This window comes from Acipenser ruthenus, chromosome 14, assembly GCF_902713425.1.
Source record: "Acipenser ruthenus chromosome 14, fAciRut3.2 maternal haplotype, whole genome shotgun sequence".
NCBI lineage: Eukaryota > Metazoa > Chordata > Actinopteri > Acipenseriformes > Acipenseridae > Acipenser > Acipenser ruthenus.
In genome coordinates this window covers 34818812-34834679 of record NC_081202.1, presented here as the reverse complement: position 1 = coordinate 34834679, position 15868 = coordinate 34818812, and the positions used below count along the sequence as shown (strand labels likewise).

Sequence of the window (15868 nt, the reverse complement as noted above, 5' to 3'; positions counted from 1 at the left end):
GATGTGACAAAAATGGATAAATAGGAAAAGCGAGAGAACGAGCAGTAAGATGTACTCCTTGCATATACTTTTGTTTTGTGTAAACTAAGCTGTGTTCCAATTTGAGAAAATAAATAAAAACATTAGGGTATTGTTACATCCCTAAAACACACACACACACCGGCACGGTTTTTGCAATTCACTGTTATTTGATTTGTATCTATTGCAAGCATTAGGTATGGAAACAATGCAAACCTCTGCCTCTACATCATGATTAAAAAAGATTATGTTTACCCTTATAAAAGTTACCCCCCAGTAAAAGCATAGCAAAGTCTAATAAAGCACAGTCAAGCATAGGTGCATTGTAAAGCACTGAGAGATATGGTAAAGCATATTAAAAAACATGTCAACCCATGGGAAATTGTAGTAAATGCATAGTTTAACCTGGGGGGAAAAGCAAAAACTGCAAAATTGCACATTTTCATTGGGGTATATAGGAGTGTACCTGTTTGTGCCACTTTTCTATCAAGTCCTTGGCACGCAAAAGGGCTTTGGCAGGCAAAGCTTTCAATCCTTTTCAATTCTGCAAAGCCCAGGATTGATACCTGAACCAAAGACACATCCAATTGAATCCTGGCATCAGAGCTGGATTCCTAGCCAATATCAAAAAAGTGGTGGCTGGGGGAGGGATTGTAAAAGCATTTTAAGAACAGGTCAGGCTCAAATCATTTTAATGAAAAAAAGAAACTCTTTTGAAGTTCTGGTGCATTTGTCATGCCTGTCCCCTCTCGTGATGAATGTTCTCAGTATGATGTGGCTCAGTCTATTCATTGTCCCATTCCAGCTCAGCTCTCTCTAGCTGTGCATATGGCTTTCATTTGGCTACCCAATGTGTCAGCATTATCACTAAATAGATTCTGACATGTGTATAATTACAGTAATGAAATATCTCGTTGAACAAAAAGGATTACTGTCTTTTTAAATTAAGCGAATGTATTGTGGCTGCAGTCAACATTTAGGTTTGAAAATTTCACAAATTTGCGTTATGTTTAATATTATTATTTCCGTGTGTTTCCTCTGCCTTTCAGAAACTGTATACATTTGTGAATGGTCTTTCTTTCTTTTTTCTATTACTTTTGTTTTATAGCCAAAGAAATTTCACCAAGTTTTCTGGTGTTAATAAAAAAAAAGAAAAGAAAAAAAACTCTGTGCTGGTTTTAATTTTGGGGATGTTTTACTCTAGCTTGTATAGTAGATTATATTTGTCAAGTCAACCAGGTTTTAAAAAACGGCTTTTTTATTGCTGCTCATCTTTCTTCTGGTTTCCATGTATTTTGTTGTAATGTGTAATACGTGATGGATGGTGATGGATTCCTCTTGTTAATCTTTAAACTGTTCAATTGTAAATCCTTTCATGTGAATACAGTCTATTTGTGTAGTTGAATAAAATACTTCACAGTGCAGTGGCCCAGAGCAAATATTATTCACAGTATAGAAATTACTCCGAGCGGTGAAAAGGTAACGTGAGGGATCCAACACACCACCTTTTTGCTTATATGGAACTCAAAAAATGAAAGCAAAGAGAATTTTCAACCGGAATAAAAAAGGTAACCATTTTTAGTTGAAAGGAAGTCTTGAGTAAGTTGAGCTGTATGTTTTCACTTGCTTGTCTTGAGCATTATGGAGTGACGCTCATGTATGCTAATGCATAAAGATTCACCTAAATACAGAACATACGGTGAAAAACCAGGATCCCAAGATGTAATTCTAGGCTTTTATGTACGGTTTTTGTGAATTTTTCCAAAAGTGTCACAGTAAAAGCATAGCGTAGTGTAATAAAGCAGAGTGAAACCATGGTAAAGCCCAGAGAGGTGTGGTAAAGCATATTACAAAACATTTAAACTATAGTAAATGCATAGTATAACCATGGGAAAATTGCAAAATGAATGTGGCATATTATGTATTTTGTAGCTTTAGTGAGAATTTTCTATGAGAGTGCCAAGTGATCTGACAGAATTTCATGCATTTGTACGATAGCAATGTCTTTGCTTAGGTAACTGTATGATAACTGTGCTAAACTAAATAAACGTTGGGAGAATTCTGTGGATGCCAGTGTAGTTGTTTATATTTGGTGGTCTCGTCTCTCATGACCAAGAGCGAACGTTTACATTTGCCCGAACCACATTTATGACGTACGGAATGGTAAAAATGTTTTAGGAAAATAAAAGTTTACAGTTTATTACACAAAACCCCCTCCTTGTGGCCCTCATTTAGGTTATGGTACAGGGTGGAGTGAGATAGGGGTAAAGGCAGGCTTGCCAAAACATGATTAGGGCAGCAGTGTGGAGTAGTGGAGTAGTGGTTAGGGCTCTGGACTCTTGACCGGAGGGTTGTGGGTTCAATCCCCAGTGGGGGACACTGCTGTTGTACCCTTGAGCAAGGTACTTTACCTAGATTGCTCCAGTAAAAACCCAACTGTATAAATGGGTAATTGTATGTAAAATAATGTGATATCTGTATAATGTGAAATAATAATGTGATATCTTGTAACAATTGTAAGTCGCCCTGGATAAGGGCGTCTGCTAAGAAATAAATAATAATAATAATAATAATAATAATGACTAACGTTTAAGTAGGTATGTCCCCCTTTTTTCCTTTTGAGTTTTGCTTTCGCCATTAAAAGGAGAGCCCTATCGGGCTAGGAATGGCCACATCATCCTACATCTTAATAAGAGAAATAAAGTACCACAGGACCCTATCAAAGCTTGGAAAAGCTACATCCCTCAACCCCCTTGTATTCCTGCTGCGAGGACTCATCGAATATAAACTAAAGCCCTTCACTTGGGCTGTCTTGTTTATATCAGCAATAAAAAGATAGATACAATTTAATGACAGTGTTTAAATGAATAGTCTATCTCTTTGTTTAGGAGTCGGGCAGTTTTGTTGCTGTCAGTCTGCGTGCAATAACAGTGTGAGTCCAATAAAATGCATCTAAATCAATGGTTTTTGGTTTCAAAAGCAGGTTTGGTATACAGTCTGTCCTTTTCTTTTCTTTTGAGTCATTTCTGGTTTGGAGGCTACTGGGTTTAAGACCAGCGACTAATGAACAGTTTTCTATTGCACCCGCTGCATAAGTTCAGACTTCGCTTCATTATTAATATCATAGTGTACAGTAAGTCTTAACGGACTTTGCTTTTACACATTACCTTGGGTAGAGGCTTTACGTTCAGACTTTACATTTTCTAAGCTTGTGCACCCATTGCAAGGAAACCCAGCTATGACTAAAACTCACCTGTGTCAGCATATTGGAGCAGGTTCTACAGCTGAAGGGGAAGATCCCTATACTAACTGGACACTGTCTCTGTACAGGAAACATGTACAATTTGTATTTTTTGTTTATGCTAAGGCAAGAATCTGTGAGGTCTGGCTAACCAATGGATAGTATAAATGGGGCTTCTGTTTTTCTGGGTTTTATTCTGTGATTGTTCTTTTGTTAATGGCCACAATTTTGTATGGTTATGTGCGTTTTGCTGTCCTAAAAGTACTCTGGTAGTTTCTTTTCGGTATCTCTCACTGATGTGTGATTCTCAGAACTGCTCAAATCAAATAACTGCCAGGATGGGAATCACAGTGTGAGCTGTACCGCCATTGCCACAAAATAGAGTCAACTGCACCATGAACCATGGAGGGAGGGAGGGAGGGTGACCACAAAATAAGCCCTCAGTGTTCTTTCTGTCTTATTTATTTGTATTTGTATCAAGGGTGTTGTATCAGCGCTCATCAGTTAAAACATACAATGAAAAACTCTCAGTATAAACTTAAACCTCGTATACGGCAGTAGAAATAAAGGATTCAGTTGCTATGGGAACTCAATGCCGACCAGGGCTTGCCCAATAAACTTTTATAACCTTGGGAAGGACGCCTAGAATCAATTTTGATTTCAGATCCCATAAGAGTCTTCAAACAACAAGGTTAGCAGACCGAATCGATGTGGTTGCCGATTTGATGTATCAGTTGCCGCTGTCTCCATGTGTTCCTGTTTTTTATTAAAGAATAATTGGCTTTGAATGTTGTTTTGAATAGTTTTTTTTTTTTTACATTCCCCCTTCATTGTGTATGGTGTTTGTAACTGTTGCAGTGGTTCTGTGTTTCATTACTTTTTCTCTAAATCTGCCATTACCTGGTTTTGAGCTTGTCTGGAGAAGGCCGGGATTGAACAGCCTTCCTCATTCCATTCAAGCAGAGAGCAGGTAGGGCTGGTAGAGAAAATGATAAATCAATATGGAAGCAACAGAACCCACTCGGAATTATTTACAAACGCCATAAAAGCAATTTGAATGACATTTTAATCCAGTTACCCATAAATTTCTGAAGTGAACAGTGACGGGTCTGTTTTCTAGGGGGATGTTGCACACTGAATTTTTACATTCCCCCTTCATTGTGTATGGTGTTTGTAACTGTTGCAGTGGTTCTGTGTTTCATTACACCATTATTGACTTTTTCTCTAAATCTGCCATTACCTGGTTTTGAGCTTGTCTGGAGAAGGCCAGGATTGAACAACCTTCCTCATTCCATTCAAGCAGAGAGCAGGTAGGGCTGGTAGAGAAAATGATAAATCAATATGGAAGCAACAGAACCCACTCGGAATTATTTACAAACGCCATAAAAGCAATTTGAATGACATTTTAATCCAGTTACCCATAAATTTCTGAAGTGAACAGTGACAGGGGTCTGTTTTCTAGGGGGATGTTGCACACTGAATGCACGTGTTGACAGACTGGAAGCAGTAGCAGGAGGACAATCTGAAGGGAAAAGTTCAGGCTGTCAGGAGCTGAATGCAGGATGATAAATGGCGGAGCTAGCCAGGAAAGGCAGATGGGATATCCACCGCTATGCCTGCTGCAAGGACAATGCCATAGTCGTCTTTTTAATTAGCGGATGATTATAAAAAATGACATTGTCATGACATAAACCTGATAAGATCTGTCTTTCCGAAGACATATAGATCATTTATTGCAATGGCACTGCTAGTATTCATATATAAAACTACACTACTTTTTGCAAACGGAATTTAGCACACACTCATACACGCACACAAAGGCTGTAATTTTAATGTGATGAGTTTCGTCAGAGCAATAAATTAAGATGTGCAAATGGATTTGGATTTCCAGATTAAACTGAATTCTTGTCAATCAAATTCAGACACTTGAAAACGTATAGAAACGACCAAGTACGAAAAGTTTAGGTGTTGTAACACCGATGACTTTAGCCAAAATGTTTGTCAACTTAAAACCAAAGAAAATCCAGCGTTACTGATAATTTAAACAGCAATTCATATCAATAGAAACCAAACCAAACCATTGGTATCACATTCTCTGTAGTATGCCTGGTGAATGAAGTCAGCGATGTTGCATTTTGCAAATGCCACATACATTTCTATGATGAAGTCACAGCTTTTAGTTCAGAACCAGAAGCGTTGCTCTTAATTCATATGATTTAATAAGAAAATATTGTCTAAGTCAAAATGAAAAGCTACATTTAAAACTGCTTATCCGCATCCTAATCACAGTAATATCAGTCTGGCGCTTCGTGCATGTCACATTCCCACACGGTTTTGAGTGATTGTTGCATTGAGGAAGACGATATGTCTGTGGTCCATTAAGTCTGATACGACCTGGAATCCCAGCTTTCCAGAAACACATGCTTGTACGCATCACAATATAAATAAGTTCTTCATTGTACTTTGGGTTTCCTTATTTTTTTTAGATCTGTATAAAAGGCTAGCACAGCAGGTATATCATATTGGAAAATTCCTTTATTATACATTTCCAGTATTTATTAAAATAACCTGTAGTTCATAATTCCCAGTTTGTAAAGCCATACCCAAATTGGACGATTGTCTTCTCAATATGAATCTTTTTAATAGTTCAGTCATATTTAGGTTATGTAATTAGTAACATATTTGTAAGCACTTCAACAAAATGTTCAATCACAAGAAGGTGTATGTAAGGTGATCTAATAAGGATGGCCAGTGCAGTGCGTGATCAGGTCAAATAAACACAGGAAGAATGCTCATCCCAGCTGACTGTTACCGGAGAATTGTAATAAACACGGTCTCAGTGATCTTTACACTATTGGCCTAACCCCAAGTTTACATCTCAGGGCTGATCGCTCGCAGGCACACAGCTGTGAGGACTGAAGCGTACTACACTGGATTGATGCGTTACTAAGACTGACAGAATGTCAAAGATGCATGGGGCACATATGATGAGAACAGCTTAACGTGTAAACAGTCTTCAAGTCCTGCCACTCAGAAAGGCAAGTTAACCTCCCACCACCCACACACCAACACTAAACAAAGCATAAATTTAGGTTGAGCAATTAAATCTGGAAATACACAAAATAAAAGCCCTAGAAACTAATAGTTCACTGCACAGGGGCATTCCTTGCTGAAAGACTAATCAACTGATCTTTTAGATTAGATCTGTTATCTTTTTGCTGTTTATCTTGCACAGTCATCAGGACTGGAGTAAGCAGCTGGTATTGATAAATCAAGGATTTGTTTAAATGCGTTTGCCCAGGATTAAACCTACTGAGATGCAGTTGTGTTTAGGAGTGTCCAGATGTGAGCGCGCTCTGGACAGGCATCAATACAGCTTCACCACTCATTGAAGCGGACACATTGTTTTAATGCAAAGTAAACTAAACCATTAGCAAACACTAGTTTGCTGCTTTGATAAACTTGACCGTTGCTTCAGTCGTGCATGGACATGGCTCGAGAGGCATGTAGCGTACACTTAAATGGAAAAACCACCACCATAAAATTTCAGTATAACAGTCTGTTATTAAAAACGTTGTCACTGAAGGACAAGGTTATAGGCCCAATGGGAAATGATGGCCAATGAAATATTTTTTTTATCTTTATAGACCCATCTAAAAACAATATTGTTTTTAAAATATTTATCACATTGCATAATGCTGGAGACTTACATTAAGGTGTTTTAAAGATGGATGTAGGAAAATGTACCTTAAAATTGCAACATTTGCTCAAATGGGCCTACATAGGATTTGATACACACAAAAAAATAGGTAGTACATCAACAGATACGTTCATTTGTGCAAATATACCCTATGGTAGTTCCATTAAAGCTAACACAGTAACCATTACATTTTTACATCATTGTTCCCATCTTATGGACCCCTGTCCTTTTCATTTACCAGTACCTGTGATGGAGGAAATGGTCCAAGAAGGGAAGAATTTAAATAACAACGCACCTTGCTAACGTTTCCCCTGCTGGTTTTTGTGCCTCCCTGTAGGACTCCCTGCGTCAGAAGGACGATCGTATTGAGGAGCTGGAGGAGGCTCTGAGGGAGAGCGTACAGATCACTGCCGAGCGAGAGATGGTGCTGGCCCAGGAGGAATCGGGCCGCTCACACGCAGAGAAGCAGGTGGGTCCTCCTGGTCTGTGTGTGTGTGTGTGTGTGTGTGTGTGTGTTTCAACACCTGCTGTACCTCATATTGAGAGTGCTTCATAGGGCAGTATTTGATCTGAAATAGCCCAAGAGCAAAGTGAGCAAGATAATCCGCTCTAGCTGATTTTAGAGGTAGGCGGCTTGCCCATGTTAATGTCTAACACTATATTGAAAACCACTCAGCAATTTGTGATGAAACCCTGGTATGTGCATTCCTTAGCACAATTTTTCTGTGTTTCAGGTTGCCTCTGATTGGTAGGTCCTTTTTTATGAAAGCCAGAAATTGTTGAAACTTATATGTTGTTCCATATAGTGTAAATGTTAGGGCTGTCAATTAATCGTAGTTAACGGCTGCGTTTAACGTGTTAATTTTTTGGGAGATTTTTTTTTTTTTTAAGACACGTTAATCGCACTCCTGTCTTGTCTCTCTTAGCATACCGTAATTCGTTTCCTGCGGCACCATTTTAATACAATCGAGTGCATGCTAGGATTGAAATGAGTGTAGTCATTGTTGGAATATAAAATCAGTCACGGAACCGCATTATGTAGCAAAGCTCTCAAACTGAAGGACTTGTGAATGGGAAGTTTATTTTTTAAAAACGTTCTGATGGTTCATTGGATAGAAAGAGGGTTACTTGTATCTACTGTCAGAAGTGAGTTCCAGTATCACAGAAGTGCGTCTAGTCTGCTGTACCACCTGCGTGCTAAACATGCATTCACTTCTCAAAATACACTTTCTAGTAGTTTTTCTGCTACAGACAACAACAATACAACAACAAATAGTCAATACAACAAAGAAATTCAGGATCGCAAACTCATGAATCAAGCTAAGTACGATACCATTACCAGTGCTGTTGGACAACTACCGACTGCAGACCCGTTAACATTAAGCTTTGTTTTATTTAAATAAACACATTAATTTTTTACATTTATGAAGGCTATAACCGTGACTCAGTGAATGTTTTGTTTTATTTAGGCAAATTCATATTATTAATAAAAGAGAATTCAAAATCATTAATATTTTTATTGTTATTTAAACGGCAATGAAAAACATCAGTTTATGAGTAAAGGAAACTAAAGGAAACTGATGATTGTAATTGCAGTAAGGTGAGTAATAAAGTGAGTGACTCCATTGTGATTTAGCAGTTGGTTAAAACAATTTAACAGCAAATGCTGGATTGTAAATAAATGTAAAACTATGAAGGGGGGCAGGACATTTGTTTTACCCAACGCTTACTTAATAAACATCTTGGTGTCGCTAAATAGATAATCGTCTGCTCTTCAGATATGCACCATTGATTTGAATGAGCAAACTGTCTCAGAGAAGCAGTTGTACCCAACATATTGATGACAACAAGGCAACCAATCAGACTCTTGTTTACTACCTTTCTTGGTATTGCTGAATAGATACGTGTTGGAATAGGGCATATATTTGAATAAGAAACATGTCCCACGAGTGTACTGGCACCCCAGAGCTCACTGGGTGTGAACCCCCCCCCTCACCACAAAAGGTCATGACATCAATGATACCCATTGACCTGAGATATTGACGGTCACTGCCTGCCTATATTTGATTGACTGAATGCAGGTCACAGTGATCTATATGTATTATTATTATTATTATTATTTGTTTATTTAGCAGACACCTTTATCCAAGGCGACTTACAGAGACTAAGGTGTGTGAACTATGCATCAGCTGCAGAGTCACTTACAACTACGTCTCACCCGAAAGACAGAGCACAAGGAGGTTAAGTGACTTGCTCAGGGTCACACAATGAGTCAGTGGCAGAGGTGGGATTTGAACCGGGGACCTCCTGGTTACAAGCCCTTTTCTTTAACCACTGGACCACACAGCCTCCTCATGTATGTTTCCTTGCCTTTTCTGAATGGTGAAGCTCCAGTGAGGTTTGACTAAAGGGGGTTGTGAATTCACACACATACAGAGCTTAATCACTTCCACACGCGTATAGCGTCAGGGTGTAATTATTTGTGTTACATGAGCACTAGGCTATGCTTCTGCTTTTAAAATTGTATCCCTCAATTTGGACTAATTTTCATTCAATTTGGACTAATTTCAATCTTTATACAAATTTGTCCTAAAGAGTGTAATTATAGTTAACTACAAAACTTGTACAGTATGCATGAAAGCAATTGTAAATTTAAACCAAATAACTATCTAAAGGATCTTATCCCAGTCTCCCAGTCTATAGTTAAAGCCTAATTAAATTATTCAACCCATCATCAAATATTTTATAAATATATATATAAACTTCTGCGATTTAACGCGTTAATTTATTTGGAGATTAATTTTTTTAACACGTGTTTGTCTTTAGTATTTCTAGACGTTTACTTTTTTAAAACTTATTTTTGTATTTTGCTCTGATGCTTGCAGAGACAAGTTTGGTCGCACACTCAAAAAGCTCTTATTCTTTTAGACGTGACCACTAATAATTAGATGTGTAAAATTCCTCTTGCAACCACTAGACTCCTCAAAGCTTTGTGGTTGCATAGGAGAAGCATTGTGCACTGAAGTCTGTGCAGTACTAATATGCACCCCCACAATCAGCCTTGAGGAGTCTTTTCAGCAGCCTTTTTTTCCTGCTAAGTAATGATCTGAGCAGAAACAACAATAGACGATCATACAGAACGCACACAATGGGGTATGAAACAGGTAAGAAATTAAATTCTGTCATTAGCCTAACAAGTTTCTTACAATTCCCATAGTTTCCCATGGTTTTATTTCCAAGTTGTCTCTGGTCAAGTTAATGTATCCTGCCATAGCTAAATGTAGAGTTGTAACCAAGTCATTTTTGTCATGTCCCAAGTCCCAACAGCCAAGTCTCAAGTCACAACGGTCAAGTGTCAAGTCTGTACCATACACATACAATATATCAACTTCAAGAAAATGCAACAGAAACTTCACATATCAGTTTCAACTTTGAAAACATTCTTTATTTGCAGAACAGGCTGTAGCCACAGGTGGTGTATGCTATCTTTACAGAGACAGCTGCAGACAGGGGTCTATGCCTGATCTGTAGGCCAGAAAGCTCTGGAAGGTGGTTATGGGACAGACAGACAGGCAGTCGCCACAGTATGACATAAGTTCATCCACTTGCAGCAGTTGAGCTAAAAGTCCTCACCCCTTAAGCAAAACAAGAGAGACCTGGAGGAAGAGGATGAGGGTGATGATGATGATGGTTATTATTATTATTATTATTATTATTCTTTTTAATTAATTAATTAATTAATTAATTAATTAATTAATTAATTAATTAATTAATTAATTAATTAAGATGACGCCTTATCCAAAGCAATTTACAGGATTATTCAAATTAATTGTCTCCTCATCCGGTGTGTCTGTACTCTACGAGTAGCCTTGAAAATTTTGAAATTGAAAATAAATAATTAAATAAATAATAATAGTAGAAATGCTTCCTTTTACAGACAACAGTTAGAAATGTGGCTTGTTTTGAAAGCATCTAGTGGGTAAATATTGTCTTTGGCGGTTTGGCTGTTTTTTGGCTATTTGTACCATACATGGTTTTTTTTCTATTCCTTTTGATTATGAGGTCGTCATCAGTGCAGGATTTCTATCACCACAATGCCCTGCATACTCTAATACCCCCACCCCCACCGGGGTGTGACTTTGTTCTGGAGCTCAGCATCCAATAAAATGACGAATCACACAAATGCCCACACTGGCATTCAGCAAATCCGGCTGAAGAAAATTGTGAACCCGCCTACTTCTTTCCTCAGGACTGATGATTGACACTCGTATGCATTTGACCGGGGTTCTTGTTTAAGTGTAAAATAGGGAGAAATAAAAAAGCTTTTTTTTTTTTTTTTTTGTAACAAATTAAGAACAATATCAGTACAAATTTAATTAGAATATTATTTTCTTTATTGTTTTATAGACTATACGCCGACAGTTCAGGACACTTTAATTTTACATTACCTTCTGAATAAAAACAAAACTATCGTGGATCTACCGCATTTGATCTCATCACAGTAAGAAACAGTAGTGCTTGCTTGTACTGTAAATTGTGAGAAAAAATCAAGCAAAGCCCATATATAAATAAATAAATCATTCATAACATTACTTACATGTGTTATTTTTAATTTTAAGTAAATATTTAGCACTTATGTAGGCTTTTGTAATATATATTTAGGTCTTTTGCTGTTTTTGTCTGGTTTAAAAAGCACAATTTGGTTACTTTTGGCTGGTACTTCCAAAACTGGGCGTGGTGTTGCAAAAAAAATCTGCCAGCGCTGACAGGGACCAGGCAGACAGAGAGACACACACACACACACACACACACACACACACACACACACAAATGCGCAGCACAAGAGGGAGAGAGAGAGAGAGAGAGTGAGAGGACGAGGAGAGTGAGGGTACAACACAAGGGACAGGAAAAATGACATAGGAAAACGTTTTTAAAAGACTTGATAGGGGCTTGGGAGTCGGTAATATTTAGTGTGTCCTATATCAGACATCATAGGCAATATCGTATAGTATGCCAATCAGCATGTTCTCTGTTAAATAACAGAGAGACAACCAATATTAACAATTATGCCTGTGATGCCAGACTTATTGGAAACCATTTATATAAAAAATCCAAAACATCCCAATCAGAATGTGTTGTCTAATGCAGACTCAAAACAGAATAAATGAATACAGGTTGAATGAATTTGAATTAAGTTTGATAGGTTATTTCCCTGTCTCTGCTAACACTCTGCACCTGACTTGAGAAGCGTGCTTGCTTTGCCTTTGTCTTATATTCTCCCTCTAAAACGCTGTTGTCAGGATCCTTTACTTGTGTGATTTAATGCTGACTGTCGACTGTTTCCACTGATGCGTTCAAAGTCCCTGCTTCTAATTTTTTCTTTGCGTGATTTTTTTCCTTTTTATTTTTGTTCTTTTTTTCTTGTTTTTTTTTTCTCTTTTTTCTTGTCTACCACTGCTGTGCTACTCACTGCCTGTATGAAGCAATTATATGAACGAATGCATGACTCCAACCACGCTGGCTTTAAGTGGTTCAAGGTACGAAATGAATAATCATCTTGTTTTGGCATTTCATTTTTTTTGGTGACGTATATTACCATCGTTCCTGTGTGTGCTTATTTCATCTTTTGTGGTGGTGGTTATAATTTTTTTTTTACATTTCAAATCATGTTGTGGAACTCATTGTGATATTTTCTTTTCACAACATTTTGGTGTTTGTGAATGTAATGCTCATGAAAGAAACCAATAGTCCTGCCTACATAAAGTGCAGGAACAATGGTGTCTTCTGTAGATTTATATAAGAAATCAATGTTACAAAGCTATTGTACCTTGGAGACCAGGACCCAACCTGGGCAATATCGACCTGACCTTGATGCCCAGGCCTTTGTTTTCCACGTGAGCAAACCACATCAGTGCAGCAACCCACGCAATGCTCCACCAAGATTCGAAGCAGCTAGCTCCTGATCGCTTGACTCCCCCTGCAGCGCGGTAGGAGGAACCACTGGTGACCTTAAATTGTCTGCAGGTTTTAAATTAACTTATTGTTTCTCAGTTTTTCACAAACATGGTGCAAATCGCAACTGGAGTGGAAAAAGCTTTGGTAAATAGGGTTCATTGTATAAAACCCTATTTAACTTGTATTTCTTTGATCTAGCCTATAAACCTTTAGAAATAAAGCTTTGTTCTCTGTGGTCTACAAGCTGCAAATGGAAAATATCCAGCGGCCAAACTAGGTGTGATAAAGCTGGCTGGCACAGTTGCTGTTCATGTTAAATTAAAGCCTGGAAGTGTTTCCTACTTGGCCTAAGTACACATGCTTCAGTACCATCACTAATGATGGCCTGTGGTTGCTTCATTTTACAGTGAGTGATTGAAATGCTGTGGATCCAACCAGGCAGTAGAAACCTGACATTTGTTTCAATACACCCTTCAGAAGAGTGAACCTACAGCAAGGTCATGCAAAATAGACATCAGAATGAAGGCTTATTCTTGGATCATTTAACAAATTAATTATAATACAAATTAATCGACTGATTTCACTGAAAACAAATGCAAAAAAGACTTGGAATCATTACGTACTTTGCAAAAGGAATGATTCTAGCAAATTTTACAGTTTGATACTAAAATGAATCCAAAGATTGATAAAGAATTAAGCGGATTTCAAATTGGTGTGGAAATTCAGGTGCAAAATGGCAACCCTCCTCCCATTTGCACCTCCATAGCAAAACCTGAGCACCCTGCAGCCAGAGTGGACCCTACCCAACCCCAGTGCCTTTCTGCTCCAGTCTGCCTGTGTCTCAACCTGTCCTCCAGGGGACATTTGTCTACTTCACAAAACCGACACACAGTTCAGCACAAGTTTCAGTCTCTGCTTGAATAGTGGAGGGTGTTCAGGTGAACAGAGATGAGCTCACTCACTGTGAACGAGAGCACTGTCTTGAACGTGACTGACAATAGCCAATGCCATTGTCAGCCCATCTATGCTGGTCTGGTTTCAAGTAGCTGATTGATCTCAAAACTTTATCAAGTTGTCTCTTAATGGATCCCAGGGATTTAGCATCAACAATATGACTAGTTAACTCATCCCATACCTTCACTACTCTCTTTGAAGAAGTGTCACCTTCCCTTCTGAGGTTATTTCCACTTAATTTCCAACTGTGTCCTCTGGTCCTTATTTCTGTGCTGTATTGTTTAGGGTTAAAGTCAATGTCTTTTAAAATGTGAAGACTTCATTCAAGTCCCCCCTTATCTAAAGCAGACTGAGAACAAACTGGTTTGAAATGTGACTTTGTCCGCTGTAGTTGGGATTGAAGCTTGCTGGTAGAACTCTCGAGCACTCTTTCTATTGAAGCACGTGACCCAGTGAGTTTCAATTGTAAATCTCACTGCAGGCTGGTATCAAATGTCTACTAGAGGGAAGGTGAAAGATGGGAATGGTAAACGATCTGTGATCTTTGCATTATACAAGATAAGAGGACAGATTTCATTGATGCAAATGGGAATGTGGCAATGGTGTTTGACTCCCTCCAGTACTGCGAGGCTGTGCCCATGAGTGGAGTCTCCTCACTAGTGATTTATGGTGGAAACTGGTAGTCCATCCATCACAAGCCTCTCCATCAAAACACTTTCAAAATGTTGTTGCAGTTGTTGCTCGTGTTTGTCACCATTTTCTTCCTTCTGTCTTATCTCTTGTTTTTCTCTTTTTCTCTCTCTGTGTCCGCATTCATAGCGTAAGGAGGCAAGTATCCTTAGAGCATACTGTATACAAGTTTTCTTCTCTTCTTAAATATCTCTAAGTTTTGTCTTTTTTTTCTTGCACATTTGCTTGCTACTTGTTGTTTTTGTTTTTTAATGTGCCAGGTTGGTAACTACTGCACTATCAATACTGAAATTGCAGACAGCAATAACTACCATGGGATAAAGTAAGCAGAAGGCTAAGCTGTGGACGATATAATGGCAAACAAATGCAAGCCAATTGTATTTTTTGTGTGAGATTGTGGAGCTTTAACAGGGCTGTACATGTAAAGCACTGATCTCCAACCCTGGTACTGGAGAGCTACATAGTCTTCTGGTTTTCGTTCAAACGAGCCCTCAGTTACTTAATTTAACCAATTATTGGCTTAATTAGTCAAGATTAACATCTTTAGCCATTGATGATGTAAAGAAACTTATAAAGCCTGCAGGATTGGTGCTCTGCAGGACAAGGGTTAGAAACCCCTGACATAAAGATTATGCAATCCGATTTTAATTGTGAGAAGGTGTTTATACAACTGAAAACGTCTTTTCCCAGTGCTTAGCATGAAAACATAGCACTTGTACAATTTCATGTTGGTTTTAATATTGGTTTAATTATTAGTATAATAAAAAGATAACAACAGCAATTGTAAACCTCCTTGCCTGAGAAAGCCCATGAGAAAAGTCTGCTTGTTGCTAACGGCAACCGGGAAGACAGCCAGCTCGTGCAAAGCCACGCTAGTTGAAGATAATGAATTAAGCGGACTTCATACATCTTCACAAATAAAAACAATAATGTAGTTATTTAAAAGCATTAGCTTTCTGCTGCCAAGACAGTCTCAAACCGGAAGGCAGCTTTAAAGCAGAGGAACTGAGTTAGTGTTTTAGTGGATAATATAAGGAAGAGCAGTGTAGCGCAAGGCCGCTTTCCAACAACTTTTTTCTTTTTTTTTTCTGGCAACTTTTGAAGAACTTTTCCCTGTGTGCAAAGTACCATCAACATAATCCATCAAAAAGCCAGATTTAGGAACATTTCTATACATCTCATTTTGCCATAAAAGTCGCTTTCTCGTGCTTGGAAAACAATAACGGACAGGAATCCTGACAGGCCTACACTATTTGTCAATGGGAGGTGTGACAGCTAATGTAATTCATAACAAGTTAATACAAGAAGAC

At 38.2% G+C, this 15868-nt stretch overlaps 1 protein-coding gene across 15 annotated transcripts in view; it reads left to right on the top strand.

The window, feature by feature from the left end:
- Positions 1-15868, top strand: part of LOC117419463 (ELKS/Rab6-interacting/CAST family member 1) — a 357387-nt gene that overhangs the window by 172063 nt on the left and 169456 nt on the right. For 8 of the 15 annotated variants that reach the window (XM_058986437.1, XM_058986435.1, XM_058986441.1 and 5 more), the window contains one exon: positions 7297-7428. In XM_058986437.1, coding sequence (XP_058842420.1) covers positions 7297-7428 — 132 coding nt within the window. Of the gene's footprint in view, positions 1-7296; positions 7429-12442; positions 12497-15868 lie in introns of all 15 variants that reach the window. The other 7 variants (XM_058986432.1, XM_058986434.1, XM_058986433.1 and 4 more) reach the window with 1 other exon arrangement.